General features: G+C 37.1%; 1 protein-coding gene across 6 annotated transcripts in view; it reads left to right on the top strand.

Annotated features, from left to right (window-relative positions):
* Positions 1-24,635, top strand: part of MELK (maternal embryonic leucine zipper kinase) — a 207,344-nt gene that overhangs the window by 146,802 nt on the left and 35,907 nt on the right. For all 6 annotated transcript variants that reach the window (XM_077147691.1, XM_077147695.1, XM_077147694.1 and 3 more), the window contains one exon: positions 17,778-17,864. In XM_077147691.1, coding sequence (XP_077003806.1) covers positions 17,778-17,864 — 87 coding nt within the window. The remainder of the gene's footprint in view (positions 1-17,777; positions 17,865-24,635) is intronic.

Here is a 24,635-nt window from a genome sequence, read left to right as displayed (position 1 = left end):
ATATGAAGACAATGCAGCTTGACAGAGGTATATAGTTAGATAAGGGAGAAGCATTTTAATAGCCTGATCAAATAATTGAGGATACTATCTGATATCCCTCTAAAACTGGGCAAGTGATAGTTTCTTCACAGTATCCTCTCATTACCTCCTTTATTTCTGTGGGGTCAGTGGTTATGTCTCCTCTTCCATTTCTGATTTTATTTATTTGCATCCTTTCTCTTCTTTTTTGTCAACCTCTCTAAGGATCCATCGGTCTTACTGATTATCTCATAGAACCAACTTCTGGTTTTGTTGATTTTCTCAATCGTTTTCAATTTCATTTAATTCTACTCTAATCTTTTATTTCTTTCCTTTTGCTTATTTTGGGGTTAGTTTGCTGTTCTTTCTCTAGTTCTTCCAAGTGAACAGTTAATTCCTCGATTTTTACTCTTTCTTCTTTTTTGATATAGGCATTTAGGGCAATAAATTTCCCTCTTAGCACTTTGCCTTTGATGCATCCCATAAGTTTTTTGTTTTTTTTTTTTTACATGGGCAGGCACCGGGAATCAAACCCAGGTTCTCTGGCATTGCAGGCAAACATTCCTGCCTGCTGAGCCACCATGGCCCCATCCCATAAGTTTTGATATATTGTGTTTTCATTTTCATTTACCTCGATATACTTACTGAGTTCTCTTGTAACTTCCTCCTTGACCCACTGATTGTTTAAGAGTGTTGTTGCTCCTCAATATATTTGTGAATTTTCTGGCCCTCTGCCTATTATTGATTTCCAACTTTATTCCTTTTTGATCTGAGGAAGTGTTTTGTTTGATTTAATCTTGGTAAATTTATTGAGACTTGCTTTGTGATCTAGCATATGGACTGTCCTTGAGAATGATCCATGAACACTTGAGAAAATGGTGTATCCTGCTGTTGTGGGGTGTAATGGTGTAAAATGTCTAAGTCTAGTTCGTTTTTGTATTATTCAAATTCTCTGTTTCTTTATTGGTCCTGTATCTAGAGGTTCTGTCCTTTGATGAGAGTAGGGAATTGAAACCTCCAACTATTACAGTAGAAGTGTCTATTTCTCTTTTCAGTGTGCCTCATGTATTTTGGAGTGCTCTGGCTCGGTGCATAAATATTTATGATTGCTATGTCTTGTTGAATTGTTGCTTTTATTAATACATAGTGTCCTTCTTTGTCTCTTTTACTTGTTTTACATTTGAAGTCTGATTTGTTGGATATTAATATAGCTGCTCCTGCTCTTTTCTGATTGTTATTTACATGAAATATTTTTTTCCCAACCCTTCATTTTCAACCAATGTATATCCTTGGGTCTAAAATGTGTCTCCTATAAAGAACATATAGATGGATCCTGTTTTTTAGTTCATTCTGCCAGTCTATGTCTTTTGATTGGGGAGTTTAATCGTTAACATTTAGTGTTATCACTGTAAGGGCAGTACTTTCTTCTACCATTTTGCCTTTTGGAATTTATGTCATATCTAATTTTTCTTCTGTTTACCTTTACTGATTCTCCACATCTCTCTCTCCTGTCTTTTCCTATCTGTCTCTAGTGCTCCCTTTAGGATATCTGGCAGAGCCAGTCTTTTGGTCACAAATTCTCTCAGCAATTTTTTGTCTGAAAATGTTTTAATTTCCCCCTCACTTTTGCTGGGTTCTTGGTTGGCAGTTTTCTCTTTTAGTAATTTAAATATATCATCCCACTGTCTTCTTGCCTCCATGGTTTCTGCTGAGAAATCTACGCATAGTCTTATTGGTCTTCCTTTGTATGTGATAAATTGCTTTTGTCTTGCTACTTTCAAAATTCTCTCTCTTTGACATCTGACATTCTGATTAGTAACTGCCTTAGAGTACATCTATTTGGATCTATTCTGTTTGGGGTATGCTGCATTTCTTTTTTTTTTTTTTTTTTTTTTTTTTTTTTTTTTTTTTTTAAAGGAAGGAAAGACAGAGAAGGAAGGAAGGGAGGAAGAAAGGGAAACATTTTTAAACATTTTCTTGTTTTATTATATTTTGTTTGTTTGTTTGTTTTTTACATGGGCTGGGGCCGGGAATCGAACCGGGGTCCTCCGGCACGGCAGGCAAGCACTCTTGCCCGCTGAGCCACCGCGGCCCGCCCTGCTGCATTTCTTGGATCTGTAATTTCATAAGAGTTGGGAAATTTTCAGTGATAATTTCCTCCATTAGTTTTTCTCCTCCTTTTCCCTTCTCCTTCTGGGAAACCCACAACATGTATATTCGTGCACTTGATGTTGTCATTCAGTTCCCTTCGCCTCTGCTCATATTTTTCCATTCTTTTCCCTACAGTTTCTTTTGCTTGCCAGATTTCAGAAGTCCTATCCTCCAGTTCACTAATCCTATCTTCTGCCTCTTGAAATCTAATGTAGGTTTCCATTGTTTTTTTCATCTCTTCTACTGTACCTTTCATTCCCATAAGTTCTGTGATTTTGTTTTTTCAGACTTTTGATTTCTTTTTGTTCATCCCTTGCCTTCTTTATACCTCCCTCAATTCATTGATTTGATTTTTGATGAGGTTTACCATGTCTGTTCGAACATTCTGAATTAATTGTTTCAACTCCTGTGTGTCATTTGAATTGTTGCTTTGTTCCTTTCACTGGGCCATATCTTCAATTTTCCTAGTATGATTCATTATTTTTTGCTGGTGTCTAGGCATTTAATTTCCTTAATTAGTCTATCCTGGAGATTGTTTTCACTTTTTTTGCCTAGGATTTTCTTGCTGGGTGACTTTGCTGTCTATATGTTCTTTGACATTCAGTTCAGCTTATTCTAGACCTCTAGCTTAGGTTTTGTTTAACAGAGGAGAATTTTTCAGTTCTTGATTTCTTGTTTCTTGCCCTGTCTGTATGATGCCTTTTTTCTCCCTTAGGAGGGTCTACTTAGATATTACAGACCCCAGTCAGAATTTCCCAGACCAAACTGCCCTCCTCTCAGAAGGAAAGAGTCACCTATGTCACTTTTCCCTGAGGATGAGACTCAGCCGGTTGAAAGACTTTTCTATTAAGCCTCTGGACTCTGTGTTTTTCCTGTCCTACCCAGTATGTGGGGCTTCTCTGCCTGTAAGTCCCACAAGCATAAAGTGATGTGGTACCTTTAACTTCAGCAAACTCTTCCTGCTGGGGGTGTGGTTGAGACAGAGGAGAGGTTGTAGGCTGGCTTTAATTACTTCAGTTTTCCGGACACTGGGGTTTGAATTCTTTGAGGGAGGGAATCCACCTGAGCTGGGCCTACTTCTCTCCTGGGGAAGGCACAGCCTCCAGACAAACTCTTAAACAAGCTTAATTCTGCCCATGCCTGGGGCATTTGGAGCCTGAGAAGCCCTGCAACTGCACCAAAGAGCAGTCAAGATGTAGAAACACAGCCACAAAAAGGAAAAGGAAAAAAAATCCTTTTCAGAGCAGGACCCCTGTTCCTCAGTTTTGCCAATCAAGAGCTTAAGTTGGTATGTTGCTCTGTGTATCTCCAGGTCCTATGTGCCCCCTCCTTTCCTTCAGGGCCTGGACCCTTTCAAGTATTTTATGCTGTCCGATCCAAAAAACCTCTGGTTTTGTATTTTTTTCTTTTTCCGTCAGCCTTGCCCCTTCTGCACTGGGGCAAAAACCACCAACTTCCGCTTTTACTTGAGGTTCAGCTGTACTGGAGGCCTATCTTTAGTAATCAGAAGTTGTTAATTAATTCCACACTTGGAGCTTAGTTGTGCTCAGCCCCTGCTGCTAGTAAAGTCTCTTTCCTTTCCCCTCTGGGAACCAGCCTGAGGGGGAGGAGCTCCTGCTGCCACCACTTGGGGAACTCACAGTTCTGGGTGGGCTTGCAGCCGATCCAGCTTATCCAGACTATGGTATGCTGTGTGTCCAGTCACTGATGTGGCCCCAGCAGTTGTTCTGTACTGTTCCTGGCTATTTGCTAGCTGAATTCTACTCCTCAATAAGCTGCCATTTTGGCTCTCCATCCATAATATGCTTTAAAGTCAGGTAATGTGAGACCTCCCACTTCATTTTTCATTCTCAAGACATTTTTAGCTATTTGGGGCAACCTGCCCTTCCACATAAATTTGGTTATTGCTTTTTCTATCTCTGTAAAATAAGTTGTGGGGATTTTAATTGGTACTGCATTGATTCTGTAAATCTGTTTGGGTAGAATTGACATCTTAACTGTACTTAGTCTTCCAATCCATGAACATGGTCTGCCCTTCCATTTATTTAGGTCTTCCGTGATTTCTTTCAGCAATTTATTGTAGTTTTCTGGGTATAGGTCTTTTGTATCCTTAGTTAAATTTATTCCTAAATATTTTATTATTTTTGGTTGCTATTGTAAACGGAATTTTTTTCTTGATTTCCTTCTCAGATTGCTCATCACTAGTGTATAGAAACAATTCAGATTTTTGGATGTTGATCTTGTACCCTGCCACTTTGCTGTATTCGTTTATTAGTTCTAGTAGCCTTGCTTTAGATTTTTCAGGATTTTTGACATCTCTGCCAACAGTGAGAGTTTCACTTCTTCCTTTCCAATTTGGATGCCTTTTATTTCCTTTTCTTGTCTAATTGCTCTAGCTAGCCCAGTATTGAATAAAGGTAGTGACAGTGAGCATCCATGTCTTGTTCCTGATCCTAGAGGGAAAGCTTTCAGTCTTTCCCCATTGAGGATGATGTTAGCTGTGGCTTTTTCATATGTTCTCCTTATCATGTTGAGGAAATTCCCATGTATTCCTATCCTTTGAAGTGTTTTCATCAAGAAAGAATGTTAAATTTTGTCAAATGCCTTTTCTGCATCATTTGGGATGGTAATGTGTTTTTTCCATTTTAAGTTATGGTTATGCTATATTACATTAATTGTTTTTCTCATGTTGAACCAGCCTTGCATATCTGAAATAAATCCCACTTTACCATGTTGTATAATTCCTTTAACGTGCTGCTGGATTTGATTTATAAATATTTGGTTGAGGATTTTTACACCTATATCCATTAAAAAGATTGGTCTGTAATTTTCTTTTCTTGTAGTATTGTTGTCTGGATTTGCTATTAGGTTGATGTTGACTTCCGTAGGATGAGTTAGGTATCTTTCCATCCTCTTCAATGTTTTTGAAGTGTTTGAGTAGGATTGGTAGTAATTCTTTCTTCAATACTTAGTGGAATTCACATGTGAAGCCATCTGGTCCTGGACTTTTCCTTTTTGGGAACTTCTTGATGACCGATTCAGTCTCTTTACTTGTGATTGGTTTGTTGAGGTTGTCTATTTTTTCTTGAGTTAATGTTCTTTGTTCATGCCTTTCTGCGAAGTTGGCCATTTCATCTACATTGTCTTGCTTATTAGTGTATAGTTGTTCATGGTGTTCTTTCATTACCACCGTTATTTTTGTGGAGTCAGTGGTTATGTCCCCTCTTCCATTTCTGATTTTATTTATTTGTATCCTCTGTTTTTGTTTTCGTTTTTTTTTTTTTGGTATGCTGTATGGCTGAGGTCACGTTTCATTCTTTTTCCATGTCAGTAATCCTTTTATTGCAGCACCATATATTGAATTTGTTTGTTTCTTTTTGGTTTATTTGCTTGTTTGTTTGTTTTTGGGAAGTGCATGGGCTAGGTATTGAACCCGGGTCTCCACCATGGCAGGTGAGAATTCTACTGCTGAACTACTCTTGCACCCCCTCTGTTTTTTTTTTTTTTTTTCTTTTGATCAGCCTAGCTAAGGATCCATTGATTTTTTTGAGTTTTCAAAGAAGCAACTTCTTGTTCTGTTTTTCTTGATTGTTTTTGTTTTTTCAATTTTATTTATTTCTGCTCTGATTTTTGTTTACTTTGGGATCAGTTGCTTTTCTTTCTCTCATTCTTCCAAGTGAAAAGTTAATGCTTCAATTTTGTGCTTTCTTCTTTTTTAATATAGTCATTTAAAGCAATAAATTTCCCTATTAGCCCTGCCTCTGGTACATCCCATGAGTTTTTTTTTAGTAAAAGGTGAAAGACTTATACAGTTTGAAGAGAAACCAGAGTATACATACATCCCATAAATTTTGATGTTATGTTTTCATTTTCATTTGCCTTTAGATATTACTGATTTCTCTTGTAATTTCTTCCTTGACCTAGTGGTTTTTTAAGAGTGTGTTGTTTAGCCTCCATATATTTGTGAATTTTCTGGCCCTCTACTTGTTATTGTTTTCCAACTTCATTCCATTATGACCTGAGAAAGTGTTTCATATGATTTCAGTCTTTTTAAATTTGTTGAGACTTGCTTTGTGACCCAGGATATCTGGGTCACATGGTCTGTCCTTGAAAATGATCCATGAGCACTTGAGAAAAATTTATATCCTGCTGTTGTGGGGTATAATGTTTTGTGAATGTCTGTTAAATCTAGTTCATTTATTGTATGAAATGTATCAAAATGTCTGTTTCCTTATTGACCCTCTGTCTAGATGTTTTATCAGTTTATGAGATTGGAGAATCAAAATCTCCCAAGTTTTGTGGTAGAGGTGTCTGCTTCCCACTTTGCCTCGTGTATTTTGAAGCATTCTCGCTCAGTGCATAAATATCTGTGATTGTTAATATCTTCTTATTGAATTGTTCCTTTTATTAATACATAGTGTCCTTCTTTGTCTCTTTTAATTGTTTTACATTTGAAGTCTAATTTGTCAGATATTAGTATAGCTACCCCTGCTCTTTTCTGGTTGTTGTTTGATTGAAATATCTTTTCCCATCCTTTCACTTTTAGCTTATTTTTGTACTATAGACAGCATTTAGATGGGTCCTGTTTTTTAATCCATTCTGCCAGTCTATGTCTTTTGATTGGGGAGTTTAATCCATTACTATGTAATGTTATTACTGTAATGGCAGTACTTTCTTCTACCATTTTGTCTTTTGGATTTTATATGTCAAACTAACATTTTTTTCTCTTTTTACTTTACTGACAGTCTTCATTTCTACACTCTTCTCCAGACTTCTCTCTCCTGCCTTTTCTATCTGCCTGTAGTGCTTTCTTTGGTATTTCTTGTAGAGTCAGTCTCTTAGTTAAAAATTTTCTCAGTAATTGTTTATCTGAAAATATTTTAAATCTCCCCCTTATTTTTAAAAATTATTTATTTTATATAGATATATAATGTTGTCATCTGAAGTATACAGTCAGTGGTTCACAATATCATATAGCTGTGAATTCATCATCACAATTGACTTTTTTTGTGAAAAATAACATATACAGAAAAGCAGTACATTTCAAAGCACATCACAACAATTAGTTGTAGAACAGATTTCAGAGTTTGGTATGGGTTATGATACTACAATTTTAAGTTTTTACTTCCAACTGCTCTAAGATACTGGAGACTAAAAGAAATATCAATATAATGATTAACCAGTCATACTCATCTGTTAAACCCTACCTTCTCTGTTTACCTCCACCATCATCTTTGATCTTTCTCCCAGTCTTTATGTGTATTTGGGCTATACCCATTCTAACTTTTTCATGTTAAAAGGGGCTGTCAAAAACATGGGATAGTAGGATGGACTCTCCCCCTTTTCTTTTAAAAAGTATTTTTTATTGAGAAAGCTTCACACGTATATATTCCATACGTTGTGTATAATCAGCGACTCACAATGTCATCACATTGTTGTATATTCATCACCATGATCCTTTCACTCCAAGAAAAATACAAAGAAAAAACTCATATATATCATATCCCTTACCCTCTTTCTCACTAATCATTAATATTTCCATCTACCCAATTTATTTTACCCTTTGCCCCCCCCATTATTTATTTATTTATTTATCCATATTTCTTAACTCATTTGTCCATACCCTTGGTAAAAGGAGCTTTAGAGATAAGGTTTTCACAATCACATGGTCATATTATAAAAGTTATATATCTTTATGCAGTCATCTTCAAGAATTAAGCCTACTGGAACAGAGCTCAGCAGTTTCAGGTACTTCCCTCCAGCCACTCTTTAATACACCATAAAGTTAAAAGGGGTATCTGTATAATGCATAAGAATAACCTGCAGAATAACCTCTCAACTCTGTTTGAAATCTCTTGTCACTGAAACTTTGTTTTGTCTCTTCTCTCTTTCCCCTTTTGGTCAGAAGACTTTCTCAATCCCTTGATGCCAGGTCTCCACTCATTCTGGGATATCTGTCCTATGTGACCAGGGAGATTTACACCCCTGGGAGTCATGTCCCACGTAGGAGGGAGGGTAGTGAGTTCACAGCCAAGTTGGCTTAGAGAAAGAAGCCACATCTGAGCAATAAAAGAAGCTCTCTGGGAGTGACTTGTAGCCCTAATTATTAGTAGGCTTATCTCTCCTTTGCAGGAAAAAGTTTCATAGAGGCGAATCCCAAGATTGAGGGCTCATCCTGTTGATTTGATTGTCCCCACTGTCTGTAAAAATATCAGTTTCTCCAATTAGGGAAGGTGAATATTTCTTCCTTTCTTTCCAGTGCCCCAAGGGGACTTGGCAAATGTTTCTTTATTCACTGCCCAAATTACTCTGGGATATATTGGGATATCACACTAACCTGGGAAAACCAACAAAATCTCACACCCTATTCAAGATTCCATGTAGTTATTTTGTTCAACTAAACTGTTCAAACAAGTTAGATAATGCACTACCCAAAATAAAAATTCTGCACCCAATAAACATCTCTTCCTTTGGTCTGACACAGAAGTTGAGGTTTTAAAATATGGGCAATATCATCCTTTACTCTGTGTTCTGATTTACCTTAGTCCTATCCAGATCGGCTTCATTCATATCTTTACTCAAAGTCTGATCACTTTTTAAGCAGTCCTGTATAGTGTACTGCTGACTTTCATAGCTTTAGAGCTCTCACTCTAAGTCTCAGGTGTCACATAAATACCCAAAGTTTCTGGGAACTACCAGGTTATAAATAAACAGCTTAGTATCTCAGAATTTAGTAATAACAGTTATACCTCCTGAATATATGTGACTATTGTGAGAGCTTACAGTCTAGGACCCTTTACAATAGGCCCCAACCTGATAATCCATGTTCTTGACTTTATTTCACTGAGTTTTTATATTATAGTTAGCCCATATGACTGAAGCATGATAACATTTATCTTTTTGTTCCTGAAATTTCATTCAACATACAGTCCTTACGGTTCACACACTAGTTGCATGCCTCACAACTTCATTCCTTCTTGTGGCTGCTCAGTAGTCCATTGTATGTATACACCATAGTCCCCTGTTCCATTCCTCAGGTGTTGTGCTATTAGGCCACCTCCATCCTTTGTGGATTGTGAACACTGCTGCCATAAGCACCAGTGTGCAAATATCCATTTGTGTCCCCACACTGAATTCATCCAGGTATATACTGAGCAGTGGGGTTTCAGAATTATATGGCAACCCCACCCCTAGCCTCCTGTGAAACCACCACACTGCCCTCCAATGGGCTGCACCTCTCAGCTTCCCTACTGATAGTGAATAGGTACATCTCTTTCTGTGTATTTTCTCTAGCACTTTTTCTCTCCATTTGTTTGTTTGTTTTTATTTTAATTTTGTTCTGTTCATTTTAAAAACAGTTTTATTCACACATCATACAATCCAATCTAAGTGTATAGGTAAGACTTCACCACCATAATCTATTTGAAGACATTTCCTTTTCTTTCACAAAGAAACCATACCCTTTCCCCATGCTCCCGGCCTGTAGTCATTTAGTTTTGGCATAATGCCCTTGTTATATTTAGTGGGAGCATGTTATAATGTTACTGTTGACTATACACCTAGCTTGTATTGATTGTATTCCTCACTCCCGTATACCATCAACACCTTGCAATATTGACATTCATTTGTTCTCCTATATGCGAAAACATTTTTTCATTTTTACGTTTAATCACCTTCATTGTCTACTCTAGGCATTCCTAAGTTTATCAGTCTTTATCCTCTATCTTTCCTTCTGGTTTCATACATGTCCGTAGTCTTTCTCCGTCAATCATACTCACTTTCAGCTTCATTCAGTGTACTATATCATTGTGCTACAATCAGTTAACATTGTGCTATCCATTTCTGAATTTTTGCAGTCAGTCCTGTTACACAACCTGTATTCCTTCAGCACCAATTTCCCAATCTCTAGCCTTTATCTATCTCCCGATAACCTGTATTCTTAACTGAAGTTCTCCAGTTTCACTCATTAATGTTAGTTCATATTAATAAGACCATATAGTATTTGTCCTTTTGTTTCTGGCTAATTTCACTCAGCATAATGTCCTCAATGTCTTATATGCTTGAAGTCTTAAATGCTTCATGACTTTATTCTATCTTACAACTGCGTAATCCATCATATATATATATATATATATATATATATATATACCGCAGCTTGTTTAGCCACTCACCTGTTGATGGACATTTGGGCTATTTCCATCTCTTGGCAGTCATAAATAGTGCTGCTATAAATATTGGTGTGCAAATGTCCATTTCTGTCCTCGGCTCCCTCATTTTTAAAGGACTGTTTTGCTGGACATAAAATTCTTGGTTGGTAATTTTCCTCTTTTAGAATTAAATATATCATACCACTGCCTTCTCACCTCCATGGTTTCTGTTGAGAAGTTCACACATAGTCTAATCGAACTTCCCTTGCATGTGATGGATTGCTTTTCTCTTGCTGCTTTCAAAAGTGTTTCTTTCTCTTTGACATCTGACAGTCTGATTAATAAGTGTCTTGGAGTACATATGTCTATTTGTATCTATTATGTTTGGGGTATGCTACACTTTTTGAATCTATAATTTTATGTCTTTCATACGAAGTGGGAAATTTTCAGTGATTCTTTCCTCTATTAGTCTTTCTCCTCCTTTTCCCTTCTGTTCTTCTGGGATACCCACAATGTGTATTCATGTGCTTCATGTTGTCTGTCATTCAATTCCATGAGACCCTGCTCATATTTTTTCCACTCTTTTCCCTGTTCTTTTGTGTGTTGGATTTCAGATGTCAAGTCATCTGGTGCACTAATTCTTTATTCTGCCTCTTCAAATCTATTGTTATAGGTTTCCTTTTTTTTTTTTTTTTTTGTCTCTTGTATTGTGCCTTTTGTTCCCATTAGTTCTGCAATTTGTTTTTTCAGATTAAAAAGTTTTCTGTGTATTCACCTTGTCTTCTTTATATCCTCCCTCAACTCATTGATTTTTGATGAGATTTTACATGTCTGTTTGTTCTCTATCTGTTCTTTAACATTTAGTTCTACTTATTCTAGACCTCTAGCGTAGGTTCTGTTTATCTGATCAAAATTTTTCAGTTCTTGGTTTTCTTTCTTTTGCCCTGCATATATGGACCCTTTTTTTGAGTAGGGTCTCTTCAGATATTATAGACCCAGTTAGATTTTCACAGACCATACGGGCCCATGTCTCAGGAAGAGAGAGTAGCCAGAATCAATTTTCCCTGACAGTGAGATTCAGCAGGTTGTCAGGCTTTCCTATGAAACCTCTAGACTCTGTGCTTTTCCTGTGCCGCCCAGTTTGTGACCCTTGTCTATCCATGGCTTTCTATTAGTTTAAAGTGGTACCTTTAATTTCAGCAGCCTCTCTGTGCCAGGGGAATGGTTGAGACAGAGGTATGGGAGTAGGAGGGCTTTGATTGCTTCTGTTTTCCAGTCCCGGCATCCTAAATTCCTTGAAGGAGGGATTTCACTTATGTTGGTCCCTCCCTGCCTTTTCTTTGGGGGTAGATATACCCTTTAGGGAATTAACTCCTCTCACCTGACTTGTTACTTTGTCTCTCAGACATACTTTAGTTCTGTTCTTGCCTGGAGCAGTGCTGGAGCCTAAGAGTGCTTGCAGTTCTGTCTAATGAGCTGGTTAAGAAGTTAAAAAAAAAAAAAAAGACTTTTCAGAGCTGTACCCATGCTTCTTGGGTTTGCTAATCAAGAGCTTGAGTTGGTACATGGCTTTATGTATCTTCAGGGTCTGTGGGCCCCCCTTTCTTCATATCCAGCTATTTTCCAGTATTTCGTGCTGTCCAACTCAAAAAGCCCCCTGACCCCCTTTTTTTGTCAGCCCTGCCACCTGTCTGCTGGGGCAAAAACTCCTAGTTCCTTTAGTGCTTATTCCAGGTTTATCTGTGCTGGGGGCCTGTTTTCAGTAGTCAGAATTTGTTTATTAATTCCAAATTTGAGCTTGGTTGAGCTTATCCCTTGCTTCTAGTAAAGTTTGTTTCCTTTACCCTCATGGAACTTGCCTGCTGTGCCTGTGTTGGAGGATGTGCTAGCCTCCATACCTGGGGGGCTTACAGTTCTGTCTGGAATCTCTGATGTTCTGTGTGGTCCAGACTGTTGAACGTTATGTTTCTGGTCACTAAATGTCCCCTCACCAGTTGTGCTGTACCATTCCTGGCTATTTACTAGCTATTTTGGAGGATGAACTAAATTCCATATCTCACTATGCTGCCATCTTGCTCTACTTCCATAGTTTACTTTTCATATAAAGGTTCTAAAAATATTATTTTTAATAAATGGCAACTTGAACTTGATAAGAATGTGAATGTTACCAAAGGATATGTATAATTTGTATATCGTTTAGCTCTTGCTGCATTAAAAACCACTCCAAAGTTTAGTGGTTTAAAACTAGTAATCTTATTTGCTTACAATTCTGTAGATCAGAAATTTGAACTGGGCTCAATCAGGCAGTTCTTTTTTTTTTTTTTTTTAATATTTTTATTGATAAAACAACATAGAAACACAAACATCCTTAACATACAAACATCCTATACATGGTATACAATCAGTGGCTCACAGTATCATCACATAGTGATGTATATATCACCATAATCATTTTTTTTTTTTTTACATGGGCAGGCACCAGGAATCGAACCTGGGTCCTCGGGCACGGCAGGCAAGCATTCTTGCCTGCTGAGCCACCGTGGCCTGCCCCACCATAATCATTTTTTAGACCATTTGTATCACTCCAGAAAAAGAAATATAAAGGAAAAATCACAATACCATACCCCTTACTCCTCCTTCTCATTGACCACTAGTATTTCCATCTACCCAATTTATTTTAATGTTTGTTCCCCCTGTTATTTGTTTATCCATATTTTTTTGCTTATTTGTCCATACCCTTGATAAAGGAAGCATCAGACACAAGGATTTCACAATCACATGACTGGGCAGTTCTTATGCCGACATTGCTTTGGGCACTACAGTAATTTATTGGCTTAAAACTAATAATTTTATTTGCTTACAATTCTGTGGATCAGCAATTTGGATGGTCTCAGTTGGGCAATTTTTGTGCTGGTTTGCTTGGGGTGCCTTAGTCATCTGGTGATTTGACTAGGGCTGGATGGTCTAAGCCTTACTCAAAAGATTGGCTGTTTGTCTTGGCCGTTTGCTGTGCCACTTGTCCCCAGCAGGCTAGTCTGGGCCTCTGGACATCGTGGCTGGATTGCAAAAGAAGCAAGAAGGAGGGCAGGCCCTAATGTGCAAATGTTTTTCAAATGTGTGCCTGCATTGTACTGCTGCGTTATACGGGCTAATGTCCCATTAGACAAAGCAAGTCACATGGTGAAGCCCAAAGCCACTGTGAAATGTGTACCCTTCAGGTAGATCCAATTTTTATTCCCTACATCCAGGTATGGATATCAGGGTGCAGAGAGGTTACGTAATACAGAGGAGGCACATAGTCATTAAATGATAGAGTTAGGATTTGAACCTTGGCATTCTAGTACCAAAGTCTGTATTCTTAACCTTTATTCTTTTCTTCCTCTCCAGTAGAGAAGAGGATAATTTATCTGTAATGTAAGAAATGAGGAGAGAGACTGCAGAAAGTTGTTCCATTTCATTTCCCTTTGATTCTGTAAGGGAATAAAGCATAAGCTTGGGTCAATGAAATAGCTTGGAAAGGTGTATCTCAGACATGCCGCAGTATACACTTGATGCAGCAGTGAGGTGTTTGTTTCCTGGAAAAATAACACTTATAAGTATAAATACTTTTTTCCCCTATGTTAAAAAACTTTTTGCTGTGTATCATGTACACAACTCAAAACTTCCATTGTAACAATTTTCAAGTGAATAACTCAGTGGCATTAGTTACATTCACAGGAATCTTTTTTTTTTTCCACAAATATACTCTTCCCACTGGTCAGCTGATAAAAAAATAGATAGCCTGTTTCTAGCCCTTTCTTCCTTTTCTGCCCAATATTATCGCTTTGCAACCTGAACGGAAATCCTTCCTGATTCTCATAAGATAGTCAATTCCTAAAATTTCTCTTAACCATATTCTTCCCTGTCCTCCATGACACCTTTAATAGTTACTGAGCAAATACAATTAGAACTACAACTTAATTCTAACAACTGTCAACACTGATAAGCTAAGCTGTTTAGAGTGTGTAGGTGTCTGAGATAGTGTAGCAGCAGGGCCAGGGCGGCTGTGATGTCCCACTTGTGAAGTGGAAAGAATGGATGGTGCAAATGCCTGTGTTCAACCATTGGGGGTCATCATTTCTCTATGTGTGGGAGTTCTTTGCATGTCTTCTCAGCCATGATCATCATAGGATAGGATACACTGCTCTTTCCAAAGCCAGTGAGTGCCAAAAGGAAAAAAGTCTTTGATTTCAACAACAACAACAACATTTTTAGAATCGGGGCATTGTATAAAGTAAAATATATAAATTTTGGATTTTTCCTTGAGTATGCAGTTTCCTCACATTTTAATATTGTGATATATTAATATTATTATGATATATAATAGGAGAGTGTATTACAGTGAGGGCTTTTTGTATATTATGCTATAGTATGTCTGTAGTGTACCTTAATCTATAATATAGCTAATATCTATAGCATAATATAGATAGAGCCCCTAAAATAATCTTTGTAGAAAAGCCCTTAAAAAGTGCCTTTAATAGTCATAGAATAATGATTCTATGGATTTTATGTTTTTTACCTCATTTGATCCTCACCCCACACCTCTGAAATATAGGCACCAGTTTGTCCACATTTTTTAGATGAAGTAACTGAGATCGAGTTATTAAGTAACTTGACCTAGGTCAAAGAACCAGTAAGTGTTGAACCAGGATACAAGCCCAGAAGGGCTCAAGAATGGAAAGAATTTGATAGGTCAGCAAGTTCAAGCTCAGTACCTGTATCCTGTACATCTGCAGCCATTGTGACAAGCATTGCATGTCCTGTCTCAACTGGAACAGCTGCAGGAACAGAGTCACAGAGAGGTGGTATGGTGGGGTAGAAAAACTCTGAGCTAGGAATCAAAAATACCAGTTTGGGGCAGATTGCATTAAATTCTCTGAATCTTTGTTTTCTTACCTTAAATATGAGGATTCTAATGACAATCTCTTATGTATTTTTGGGTCATGTTTTGCCATTTATGAAATGATTTTATATGTTAGTCATTCATCTGCCTTGCCTGCTTCACAGAGCTGTTGCAAGGATTACATGAGTTATGTACAGAAGGCCTATCTATAAAAGATTATTGTTGCTTTTTGAAGTATTTGCTTTTTTCCCTCAGTATTTATATTGTGAAGAAGGGACTATAAAAAATAATTCAAATGTACTTTGGTATTTAAGGTATAGATGCTATTTTGTAATTCTTTGAATAATCACCTCCATCTTCACACAGAATTCTGGTGCCCAGGTACTGTGTCAAATAGAAGTTATAGTCAGTTCCATTTCCTGCCCTAGTGGTTAGGAAATGTAGTAAACACTGATAATCCAAAATAATTGGCTAGCTTCTGGTATGCATTTTGGTACTTAATTTGAGTATCCATGGCCAGGAACTCAGAGTACTTAAAGTACTAAGCCTCTTTGGAAAACCTACAATTGAGATTCTCATGTTTTCCAGATTTTGTCATCTTGCTCATCCCGCCTTTTCCATTCCTTCCAATTCAGAAGCCCAGAGAATAAGATCTTATACATTATCCCTTCTCTTTATTCTTGTCTCTCATGCTTAACTCCTTCCTATCCTTCCCTCTTTCCTGTACACACCTTGTGTTAAAGGTACGGGACAGGAGGCTATGGGAGAGTAAGAAGTTGTTGTCGTTCTTTAAAGATGAGTAGCTTAAGATCATGGAAGGAACCCCGGAAATCTTTCCTTTCTCACTTGAGCAGTGATGATATCAATAGGATTTCTGACTGGGTATAAAGTGTCTAGACTTTTGAGGTTGAGACCATCCTAAACGAGGGATCTATAGTTCTGGGAGCTGCCAAGGTCAAAGCAACATAAGGAAAATTCATTCTCAGCACTTTAGACTTTCACAGTATCACTAGCACAGACTTTTGCCTGTCTCCATATTGTCCATAACTCTTGAGGTTGGACTCATACCAACCAATCATGCAGATCACTGTTTCTATTCTCATGATGGCAGCATGACTAACTGTAGAGCTCCTTGTTACAGGAATGGTGTCCAAAACAAGAGAGGGCCATGATATTGCTCTGTCTTGTGCTAGGCAGACCTATCCTGGCATATGAAGTTTGGTTCTGAGTACCTCACCATGAGGGCCAAGGAATTTAGCTGATGATCTTAATAAAGATCTTATTTTTAAGATAAATAATAAAGCTTATAATCTTTATTAATCTCTCACCTTAATAAAGGGCGAGAATGGTGAGGAGAGTTCATTACTAAAATCAGTGGTTGAAGAAACTGGAAAACACTTGGAGAGGAAAGGTTATTTGCGATAGGAATATTCAAATTTTTGAAAATCTTGAACATGTTTTATGTGATCTCACAGGGCAGAATTGTGACTTTTACTAAAAATAGTTAATCATTTTTTGAGGTCCTGTTCTGCTTAGATATTATACTAGGAACTCCACAAATGTTATGCATATTGGAAGGCAGGTTTTTACCAATGATGAAACTGAGGCTTAGAGAAGTGTCATAACATGCTCAAGGTCACATGGTTGTTAAGTGATGTCACAATTAATACCAAAGTCTGTCTAATTGCAAAGAAGCCTAATATCTGTTCGCCTGTACTGACTCACAGTGGGTCGAGGTCATAAGGAGATAGACCTCAGGTGAGAGGAGGGAGAAGCTAACCATTTCAGCTATTTTGAATTCCCTGATCAGGAGGACTATAAAGCAGAAGATGAAACATCACTAAATGGGGGCTGTGTAAAGAGAATTCTTACATTTGAAAGATAAACTTTAAAATTACCTTACTTATGATTCCCTTCCCATGTAATCTTTTGAACTTCTTTTCCGGTTCAGACAGGCCCTTCCTGCCTTTTTATTTTTGGTGATTCTTGTTGGGTTCTGAGAACCCATTTCTGGTCTCAATTTGGATGAGGTCTCATCACACAGGGATCAGAATACTTGGATAAATCATATCCTTACGCAAAACTGAAGTTTGCAAAAAGGCTGTCTTACTACTTCTCTCTTTAATTGTGCTTTTTAGCTCTTTGTAGCATAGTGATAATTGTGCAGTATCCATGATGCTATCATAAAGGTTCCTTGAATTATCCTAAAGATAGCCTGAAGTACAGTATTTCACAACTGCATTGTACAGCCACGGATTTTAGATGTTTAGATGGCTGCTTTTTACGGAAAGGGCCAATGCAGGTCTTAATAGCAGGTCAGGAATTGTAACCCCCGGACTGCCTAACATAATTTTAACAATTGAACAGGTGATGATAGATTATGAAGGGTTGGGAAAGAGCTCATCTTCTAAATACGCTTTTTGACATCTGTTTGTTTAATCTTAAAATTATGAAAATGACAAATTCACATTTTTTACATATTGATGTTTGATTCTATAAGGTAATTATACTGATTTTAATTTTCAAAATGATGTATTTATAATTTTTTTATTAATCAAGTTTATACAATTTTTTTGTAGTTTTTTCATCTTGATGAAGATTGTGTAACAGAACTTTCTGTACATCACAGAAACAACAGGCAAACAATGGAGGATTTAATTTCTTTGGTAAGAAATGCCACATGAATTCAAGAGCATTATCTTTTATTTCATTCTATATTTTATCAGCACATTAAAAATAGGATAGCATTTTCAGACCTATGATTTTATTGGAGGTATAAATATTACAGTTATTTTATATTTAGGTATGATTTCCACTTAGCTTTTTTCTGATACTTGCTGGATATCTTCTTGAAAAATAAACACTCTACACTTAAGAAGTGATTAAAGAGAATTATAGTGAAAAAAAATTAACAAAACTAGTCCACAGAAAATTGACAGGGTTCTAATTTTGACTACTTTAAAGCTGTTTAACATGGGACAGGATTCTGTTCTAGAAATGAGGTAAACATAAAGCAGTTTTCTTCTTAACTTAAAAGTAACCCTGAAGCATCACATCACCCCAAGCTTATGAACTTATAATCAGGAAATCATTATCTTGATTACTAATGTTGGATCATTTTAGTTTTTTCAGAGGCTTAGTTTTTAGCACATGGTTTTCTCTAGAGACAGAGACATTTGTTGCTGTTTCTTAGTGTGATCTAACATGATTTGCAAGGATCACACTGAACTTTGCTCCTGGTTCAGTACTCTATTTTTCATTGCCTATGGTTTGTATTTATTTTCCTCTGTTTTCTAATTTGCAAGTAGAGGCCTTAAGTAAAAGTTTTACCAAACAAAGCATTGCTACATACAGTCCTTTTCAGTGAGAGGAAGATAAAAAGAAGTTCTTTTTATCTTGTAATGAATAAAAGCTCTATGGTTCTGGAATGTATCCAGAAAATGAAAGTATAATTTACTTTTTTTAAAATTTTATAATTTACTTTCCCATGGAAAATGTCTTTAAGCAATCTCAAGAATTGGAAATTGCTGCAAGATTATATCACGTCCTTAGTCTTTTATCAGTAAAATTTTGAAGTTTCTTTTTAAACAATTTTTAAAATTGCATGAATTTTTCTGTGAGATTGTTTTGTTTTGTTGTCAAATAGGAAAGGATTTCTTACTTCTATTTGTTAGGGTTCTCAAGGAAACAGACCCAACAGGAGATATCTGAAAATATGAGATTTATAAAAGTGTTTAACACAGCCATGTGGATGTAAGAGTTCAAAAATCTGTAGGGCAAGGCCACAAGCTGGCAACTTCGATGGAGGTCCTCAATGAACTCCCCAGGAGAGGCTGGCTGGCTGAAACAGAGAGAGAGATTCTCTCTTCTGAATTTTCATTAAAGCCTTCTGGTGATTAGATTAAGCATCACTAATTGCAAAAGGCACTCCCCATAACTGGCTGTAGATGTAATCAGCTGTGGATGCAACCAACGTGCTCATGATTTAAGTTCACTGTGGAATTGTTTCCAATGAAAGACTACATTTCAAATACATAAAAAGGATTCATTTTACGTTTTTATTATAGAAAATTTCAAACACCCACAAAAACAGAGAATAGTGTAATGATAACGAACCTCCATGTACTCATTATCTAGCTTCGCATTTTGCTGATTTCATCCATGCCTTAACACCCCCTCTCACTCACCTTTCCCAGCTGAGTATTTCAATGCAGATCCCAGACATTAAATCATTTTACTCAGAAAAAATTTGGTATGAGATACACAAGTTTTTAAAATCTAAATATTAAAAGTAACATACTCAGGGTTTTAAGAATTACTGGAAAAACAGTCTTAAAATGATTTCCTTCATGAGGTCTCTATATACAATTTTTGAACTTAAAAGTAGAATGGAAATATGAATTAGTTGCTTCCTTTACTTCTGATGCTGAAAACTAAATAGAAAATGAAGCATATTAAAGTTAGTTTTCTGATGTTACATCTCGCTAAAGATCTTCTCAGTTATTCTAAAATCCAAGTATGACCAACACAAAGAATGCAGTGAGGGAAATAATAGTTTTTTCTTCTTGAATACTCTCTTCTCTCCTTAAATACCTGTATAGGCTTATGTTCCAGTTCCTGGGATACATGGAATACAGGCTACTCACTCTAGATCAGATATTCTCAGTCTTGGCCATACATTGTAATCATCTGGGAACTTTAGAATAATCTTGATGCCTAAGTCTCAACCCCAGAGATTCTGATTTAGTTGATCTGGAGTGCAGCCTGGGCATCAGAGTTTTAAAAAGTTTTCCAAGTGATTGCAATGTGCTACTAGGAGGTGAAAAACACTACTCTAGATTCTTGCAGTATGTGGTCTTGGACCAGCAGCCATCAGCATCACCTGAAACTTTTAGAAACACAGACTCTTAGGCTCCATTGCAGACATACTGAATCAGAATCCAGATTTTAATAAAATCCCCAAGTGATTTATATATACATTAAAGCTTGATGTATATATCTTGGTCAGTGGTTCTCAACCAGAGGTAATTTTGACCCCCAGGAGACATTTGGCAATGTCCAGAGACATGAAGTAGCAGACATCTGGTAGAGGAGCTTCAATGAGGATCACTTATGCATGTGAAAACCTATTTAGACTAAGCCAGAGCCCCTTTTCCCATGTCTCAAATCCATGTGTTCTGGTGGCAGAAGATTAAATATTGAAGGCCTCAGCAGCAGCTCAGGGGAAAGGTGTTGGACTACTTCTGATTTTCTCTAATCCTCTATACCAATAGCTACCTCTTCTTAGCCCAGGTACCTGGGAAGTTCATTAACATTTGAGGTTCTTGAACAATAACTGGAAATTTGAAAATGTTTTTAGCTTTCTAGAAATGAAACTATTTCACACAGGTAAATGCACTGCTTTACTTATAGTCATTTTTTTGATAAGGAGACATTGGTTATGTTAGACTTGTGGATTGACATGAAAGCACAACTAATGTATTGATTTATCTGTTACTGAACACAGAACTCCCCCGGGTATCTTTTCATAATGAGATGTCTGTAGTGGCTATGGCAAAAATATATATATAAAAGGATGCTTTTTGCTTAGGGAAAAGGAGAATTTAAAGGATAGTTGTAAAATCCCTAGACATGTTTAAAAACTCCAACTAAAACTCTTAGCTGTGTCCAGAAATTGTTTACAATGCCTAAGTTATGTCATGCCATTATTGATAAGAAAGTGGCAACTTGATTCTTAGCCATTGTCTCTAATCAGTTTATGGCATCTCCTTCAAAGTGACTATCATACCTAAGACCATAGATGTGGGAGGTGGGAATAAACCTTTAATGCAGTATTTGGAAAGTGAAATGAGTGAATAAGTATAATTACATAGTTTTCACCCAGTTCCTAGGTACCTTCTCCATAAAGCCTTTTCTGTCCTTCCTTCCACCAACATTGTCTGTATTAAAGGCAATATTGCATGAAAATTTATCACAGTATATTTTATACATTCCCTCTTTAGATTAGTAAAGCCATTGTGCAAATTTCTAGGCATATATTATGTTTGGGGCTATCTAAAATATGAACTGATAAAATTTATTAATAGAAAGAGTTGGTAGAAGATTTTTTTGGCTGCGTGTTGCACTTTATGAGGGGAGTACACAGTACTAAATATTCTTCAATATTGTTGAAATTTAGCACTTTAGTGCTTTTGTAAGGCAGAGAGTCTTATCATCTTAGTAAGTACATTATTTAGAAAATTTCAGTTATACATGGTAGTTGGAACAAATAAGTTTATGTCTAATACTTTCTAAATCCTGACTGAAATAATAATAAAGGATAAAAAAGCAAAAAATTCACATGGACAAAGAGAATCAAATTGGTGACAAAAGGGATGTCAATAAAATTTTGGAGGCTATAAAATAAGTAAGTAAGTAAGTAATAGCTGATATAGCATTTCGGCGAAAGCGAAAAACTTAGTGCCTGCTGTAGGAAAAGAAAACAAGAAAAACGATTGGTGCCCTAGAGCTCAGAAAGGCTGAGGAATTGGAGCTACCAGGAACCTCTGAATTCAGGAAAGTGAATAGGGCTGAAAACAGAAAAGTGGGTTGAAAATCTATTAGAAGCATTTAAACTCCTAGGTCCTTTTCTTTACCTTTTGCTACATGGGAGTACCCCTTACCCACCCTAGCAGAAGCATTAGAGACATTGAATAAAAAGGCATTGTTGGGTCAAGCACAGCTCAGGTAGTGATGAGGAACCATTCAGAAATCTTTATATAGAACAGTGAACCACCACCTCTTAACTCCTTCCCTTACTCAGTTCTGAGAATGTCAGAACCAGGATATATCCTCTTTGCAGTGGGAGTTGGGAAAAAAGATTCATCTCTAGGGAAAAGCCAAGTGAAAAGAATGACTATACAGTGGTAGGAAATTCAGGTTCCTGCCCAGTTACTTTAAAGAAAGCCCCCAAGATGATGAGCAGCTCTATTTTGTTTCCTCTTTGATATGTACCCTTCAGAAATTTGAATGTTCCTATTGCAAATAACCTTTCCTCTCCAAGTATTTTCCAGTTTCTTCAACCACTGTTTTTAGTGATTAACTCCCCTCACCATTCTTGCCCTTTATTAAGATCATCAGCTAAATTCCTTGGCCCTCATGGTGAGGTACTCAGAACCAAACTTCATATGCCAGGATAGGTCTGCCTAGCACAAGACAGAGCAATATCATGGCCCTCTCTTGTTTTGGACACCATTCCTGTAACAAGGAGCTCTACAGTAAGTCATGCTGCCATCATGAGAATAGAAACAGTGATCTGCATGATTGGTTGGTATGAGCCCAACCTCAAGAGTTACGGATAATATAGAGACAGGCAAAAGTCTGTGCTAGTGATACTGTGAAAGTCTAAAGTGCTGAGAATGAATTTTCCTTATGTTGCTTTGACCTTGGCAGCTCTCAGAACTATAGATCCCTCGTTTAGGATGGTCTCAACCTCAAAAGTCTAGACACTTTACACCCAGTCAGAAATCCTATTGATATCATCACTGCTCAAGTGAGAAAGGAAAGATTTCCGGGGTTCCTTCCATAATCTTAAGCTACTCATCTTTAAAGAACGACAACAACTTCTTACTCTCCCATAGCCTCCTGTCCCGTACCTTTAACACAAGGTGTGTACAGGAAAGAGGGAAGGATAGGAAGGAGTTAAGCATGAGAGACAAGAATAAAGAGAAGGGATAGTGTATAAGATCTTATTCTCTGGGCTTCTGAATTGGAAGGAATGGAAAAGGCAGGATGAGCAAGATGACAAAGTCTGGAAAACATGAGAATCTCAATTGTAGGTTTTCCAAAGAGGCTTAGTACTTTAAGTACTCTGAGTTCCTGGCCATGGATACTCAAATTAAGTACCAAAATGTATACCAGAAGCTAGCCAATTATTTTGGATTATCAGTGTTTACTACATTTCCTAACCACTAGGGCAGGAAATGGAACTGACTATAACTTCTATTTGACACAGTACCTGGGCACCAGAATTCTGTGTGAAGATGGAGGTGATTATTCAAAGAATTACAAAATAGCATCTATACCTTAAATACCAAAGTACATTTGAATTATTTTTTATAGTCCCTTCTTCACAATATAAATACTGAGGGAAAAAAGCAAATACTTCAAAAAGCAACAATACTCCATTATAGGTAGGACTTCTGTACATAAATTTATAAAATTCTTATCTATTAGAGCTTCTTGCCAACTGGGTAGTATCATTCTTCACTTTGAATTGACAGACAGCCAAAGAGCATCACACATTTGAGGATAGTCTCTAACACAAAAGTCAGACATCAAAACAAATGGAGTGGAGTCGGGAGAAGGAGGAAGAAAAAATAAAGATACTCAGGAAAAAAAAAATGTGGCAAGTGGAAGAAAATGGCTAAAAATGATAAAATTCTCACAGATGAGACGCTCCTTCATACTTGAAACTGGAATAAGGTGACTTAAAAAAGAATATTCTGAGAAATAGCTCTTGAAATTTAAAATATGACCACAGAAATGAAAAGCTCAATAGAAACATTTAACAATGAAGTTGATGTGAAATCTTTAAAAAGTAGCACCTAAAAACAAAGAGATGAGAAAATAGAAGAAAAGAGGTAAGAAAATTAGAGGGTGTTTGAACATTCCAACATATAAATAATAGAAATTCTGTAAAGATAGAACAGAGAAGACAAAGGGAAATAAATCATCAAAGAAATAATTTAAAACGAAATATTGTAGAACTGAAGAATATGAGTTTCAGTAACAAGGGATTTAACCAGAGCTGGCACAGTGGATGAAAATAGATCCTTACCAAGGCCTGTTCTCATGAAATTTCAGAAAACTGGGGAAAAAAGAGAAAATCCAAGAAGTTTCCAGAAACTTAAGCAAAAGGTCTCACACAAAGGTTTGAAACCAGGAAGACTTTATTTTTATTTTATTTATTTAATTTTTTACATGGGCAGGCGCCGGGAATCGGACCCAGGTCCTCTGGCATGGCAGGTAAGCATTCTTGCCTGCTGAGCCACCGTGGCCCGCCCAATCAGAAAGACTTTAGATTTTTCTGAACTCTAAAGCAAGAAGACAATGAAACAGTACCTTCAAAACTGTGAAAATTATTATCAAGCTAGAACTTTATACTTAGTGAAACCAGAATTAAGAATGAGGATAGGTCCGGAGAAGATGGCGACTAAGTAAGACGCGCGGATCTTAGTTCCTCCTCCAGAACAGCTACTAGGGGAGTAGAAACGATACAGAACAGCTCCCGGAGCCACGACAGAGATCAAAAAGACAGCGTACCCCATCCTGGAACGGCTGACTGGCTGAGGGAACCCGCGCCGGTGAGATCACCGAGGGGCGTGGGCTTTCCCGGGTGGGGCGGCAAGCGGCCGGAGTCCCTCCCTTCCTCCTTCCTGGGCCAGCTGGCAGATTTG

This window comes from Tamandua tetradactyla, chromosome 2 (assembly GCF_023851605.1).
Source record: "Tamandua tetradactyla isolate mTamTet1 chromosome 2, mTamTet1.pri, whole genome shotgun sequence".
Lineage (NCBI taxonomy): Eukaryota > Metazoa > Chordata > Mammalia > Pilosa > Myrmecophagidae > Tamandua > Tamandua tetradactyla.
The sequence above is the reverse complement of the archived record's forward strand: the minus strand, read 5'-3'. Positions and strand labels throughout refer to the sequence as shown.